This window comes from Durio zibethinus, chromosome 25 (assembly GCF_047325235.1).
Source record: "Durio zibethinus cultivar Kanyao isolate XHJ-2024 chromosome 25, ASM4732523v1, whole genome shotgun sequence".
Classification (NCBI taxonomy): domain Eukaryota; kingdom Viridiplantae; phylum Streptophyta; class Magnoliopsida; order Malvales; family Malvaceae; genus Durio; species Durio zibethinus.
In genome coordinates, this window is record NC_143186.1 from 6,200,158 (window position 1) to 6,203,674 (window position 3,517).

Here is a 3,517-nt window from a genome sequence, read left to right on the forward strand (position 1 = left end):
ACCAAATACTTGATGATTAAATTTTAAAAGATGCACATTTATTCAATACTTAACAAAAAAATAAATATTATCACAACAACATCAATAATAATCTTTAATACTAACTACACACAAAAAAAAAAAAAAAACTTATTTTAACAATTATAAGCCCGATTGTGCAAGACAGGCATTTTTCTATTGTATCTTATCGTATAGGTGATTGCCAACTTAGAAGGAAAGATGTGATATCAATCTAAGCAATTGTATGTATTAATACCAATTGGATCAAAAGTTATTTTTAATTTTAGAAAAAAAAATCTAGTTTATTGAATTAAAATGCTACGGTGAAAAGTAACACTCATATCATGGTTCGGGGATGGGATGGTAATTAAAAATGTTGTTTTTTTCATTTTTATAAAATCCTGCATTCCTCCTTTTGTTGTTTCATTTTATGACACCAGGATTTAAAGGGGATTAATTTAAATATAAGCATTAATATGATAATTTCCAATGATTTATATCCGTAATTTTATGAATAATAAATCAGAATATTTGATTTATACCCATAATTATAGTCATAATAAATGAACGAAGACCTAATTAATTTTTCCTCTATAAAATTTCAAATGGAACTCCATTCTATTGTCCTGACAAATAGTTGGGAGAAACCATTGAAAGCTTAAGGTAAATTTCTTCTCTGCATTATTACATTGTCTTCTTTTTATGTCAAGACTTTGTTTAATTGCTAGCACCATTTTTTTTCCTTTATTTTTCTTCTTTTCTTGTGATTAACATTGTGCTTGACAACGTTACTCTAATTCTTGTAAAAAAATAGTAAAAAAATTGCTCAATGAGTTTTCTGGTTTCTGATTTTAGAGTTGCTTTGTGAACTTCATAACAAAATTTAAAATAAAAAATTAGTATTGAATGAACATTTTGATGCCTTGATTGATGCAAATCACCTTCAGATTCACTAAGAATGTCGCCATCAATTTGTCCAATGTTTAGGATTAAATTTTTGAAATTTTCTTTTGTTGTAATTTCAAAGTCTCTGCACAATTAGAGGGCATCCAATTTTGTTTGATTTAAACCTTATATTCCTTTGAATATTCTTCAATAACATGAGATATTGAAATTTTTGTTTATCAATAACATATACTTTCATATGTTAATTATTTATATTCTTGAATTTTATATCCTAAGCTTTTTTTTTGGGTTTAAAGATCTACATAAAATGGGTCGTGGAAAATTGAACATGAAATTTATAACGAACGAGAAGGTTCGTGTCTCAACCTATCAAAAGCGAAAAAGCAGTTTGACAAAGAAAGCTTATGAATTCTCAATTCTTTGCGGTGTTGAAATGTGAGTAATTTTTTACAGGCCCAAACTGAAGGATAGCCCGGCTAAGATTGAGATTTTGCCATCAGATCCTGTGAAAGTGATGAATGTCATCAACAAATACAAAGGAAAGCCTTTGCATGTACGTGAAAGGAAATGTTTTAGCGTGGTTGATTTCTTTGCAATTAGTCAAAAGAAGCTTGATGATGAGATTTGCAAATTGCGCAAAGCTAATAGAGATGCCAAGTTTTCTACATGGGATGATGGTATCAACAACTTCTCGATCAATCAAATTTGGGCACTTCTTGCTAGATTCGATTCAAAACTGGAAGCTGCAAAAAAGAAGATCAATATGATAAAGGAAAAGCATCAATGTTTGATTAAAGATTCAAAATCAGTGACATTGGCTGGTCCAGGTACGCAAGTAATCCAACCAAGAGTTAATCTTCGCTTGTTGGCCAAGAATTTGAAATTGCAAGTCACAAGCAGGCACCAACGTACTTCAGGACTAAAACCGTTGGACAAGAATGTGCCTTCTTATTACCCTTTTGGTTCCAGCAAGGCTCTCCAAATGCAGCCCTTCAATCTAAATCCTATTGATAATTCGATGACAATGCTGCTCACAAACGGTTCGGATTTCACTCAAGTGGATTGAGAGTTCAGTAGCAGCATAACATACAGTTCACTTTCACCACAGGGCTGTTGTGATCCAACAGCTCCAATGCTTGACAATGTAATGTTCAATAACCCTTGGGGAGTCCCAACTAGCTTCAATGGTCCATTTATGCAACCAAGGACACCCTTTTGCCAGTCTGCAATGCTAAACTTTCATTCTCAGTTTGGCGAGCTCTACCGTGACATTGGTGATCAGTACGGATGAAAGAACAAGAAACAAAAGTTTTAGAAGGTTAAGAGTTTAAAGATCACCCTTGGGATACATATATATATGTACATGTCTGCCTGCATCAAGGGTAACATTGAGGTAGAGTAGGTGAATTATGGTGATGAATGATGATGACTGCAGTTCAAAACTAACTACAACCAAGTTGCATCTTCATGACAAATTTATTTAACAATAAGTTAGCTATCAAAGTATGCAACACTGTTGATAAATGATGATGCTGCATTGACGTAAATGATGAAAAATGACTTGTTAATGATCCAAAAAGATATGACAGCAGATATATTATTATTGCTTAATTGACTACAGTTCCTCAGCCAATTTCGTGGTCCAATAAACTCCTGACTTTAATTGGGTATAGGTTTTGCGAACTGTTGTGAGCTCCAATCTGGGGTGGATCTGGGATCACGAAAGAAAGAAAAAGAGTGGTGAGAAGTAAAGGTAAGGAGTATTTTTTACGTTTGCACTCTAACATGCAAGTCAGATATCGGTATAAAAGAAATCGAAAAGAGAGAAAAAAAGGAAGTTGAGAATAATAATGGAATGGAATGAAATAATAGTACCTGGATGTTCTTATTTATAGGCAGGAAACGAGGGACACTTAGGGGACAAAAGTGACATGGCCGAGCTAACGTGGCCCTGAACATGTCAGGTCGGTCTAACATGTCAGGGTCGATCTAAATGTCTAAAATATCATTGGTTGTTTGTTGACAATCTCTAATAAAGGGAAATGACTTGGCTGTCCCTTTTTATCTCTAAATGTCCCCAACATTCTATCCCTCTACTGAACAGTCTGAGTATTAAACTACTGTATGCGTCATTAATTTGTTTTACGTATTTTTATAGACTTGGCCTTAGTCTTTACAATTGTGAGCTTTAGAGGATTGCTAGTGATCCGACCTCTTATTGTCGAGGTCGAATATTCATGGTGCTAACGTGATAAGTAGGCGTTAGGAGCCTACATTTGTTGTTCAGCCCAATTTTGGACTATAATGACCAGTGTCAACCTGGCTTAAGTCTACGTATGTGCTTTAGGTTAAGTATATGACCTGTTTAGGGTTTGCCAAAGTGGCTTTGATTTAAGTGACCCAAGGTGAAAATGATAAGGTTTGGGTGCGTTGAGAAGGTTTATCTAGCTAATATGGGACTTAGTCTTTTTTTAAAATCCATTCCTTATGAATGCCCTCGAGGTGACCTGGCAATTAGTTCATCGAATCGGTTTGACCTGAGGTTTAGGTTTGATTTGGTCGATCTGACCAATTCAAATGAGTGAAATCGTATTTAATAAGTAAAAAGGCT

The 3,517-nt window shown here is 34.1% G+C and overlaps 1 protein-coding gene across 1 annotated transcript; it reads left to right on the plus strand.

The window, feature by feature from the left end:
- Positions 1 to 1,213: 1,213 nt before the first annotated feature.
- On the plus strand, positions 1,214 to 2,197 carry LOC149511554 (uncharacterized). Its single transcript, XM_089754339.1, has 3 exons — positions 1,214 to 1,258; positions 1,373 to 1,963; positions 2,015 to 2,197. Exons 1-3 carry the CDS (start codon positions 1,214 to 1,216, stop codon positions 2,195 to 2,197), a joined length of 819 nt encoding a protein of 272 aa, XP_089610465.1.
- Positions 2,198 to 3,517: the final 1,320 nt, after the last annotated feature.

What these genes read in the sequence shown, in the direction of transcription:
- LOC149511554 (XM_089754339.1), top strand. Translation starts at nt 1,214, where the DNA reads ATGGGTCGTGGAAAATTGAACATGAAATTTATAACGAACGAGAAG. An exon ending in AATTTATAACGAACGAGAAG is followed by an intron (nt 1,259 to 1,372) that starts GTTCGTGTCTCA and finishes CCCAAACTGAAG; the next exon opens with GATAGCCCGGCTAAGATTGA. An exon ending in ACGGTTCGGATTTCACTCAA is followed by an intron (nt 1,964 to 2,014) that starts GTGGATTGAGAG and finishes CTTTCACCACAG; the next exon opens with GGCTGTTGTGATCCAACAGC.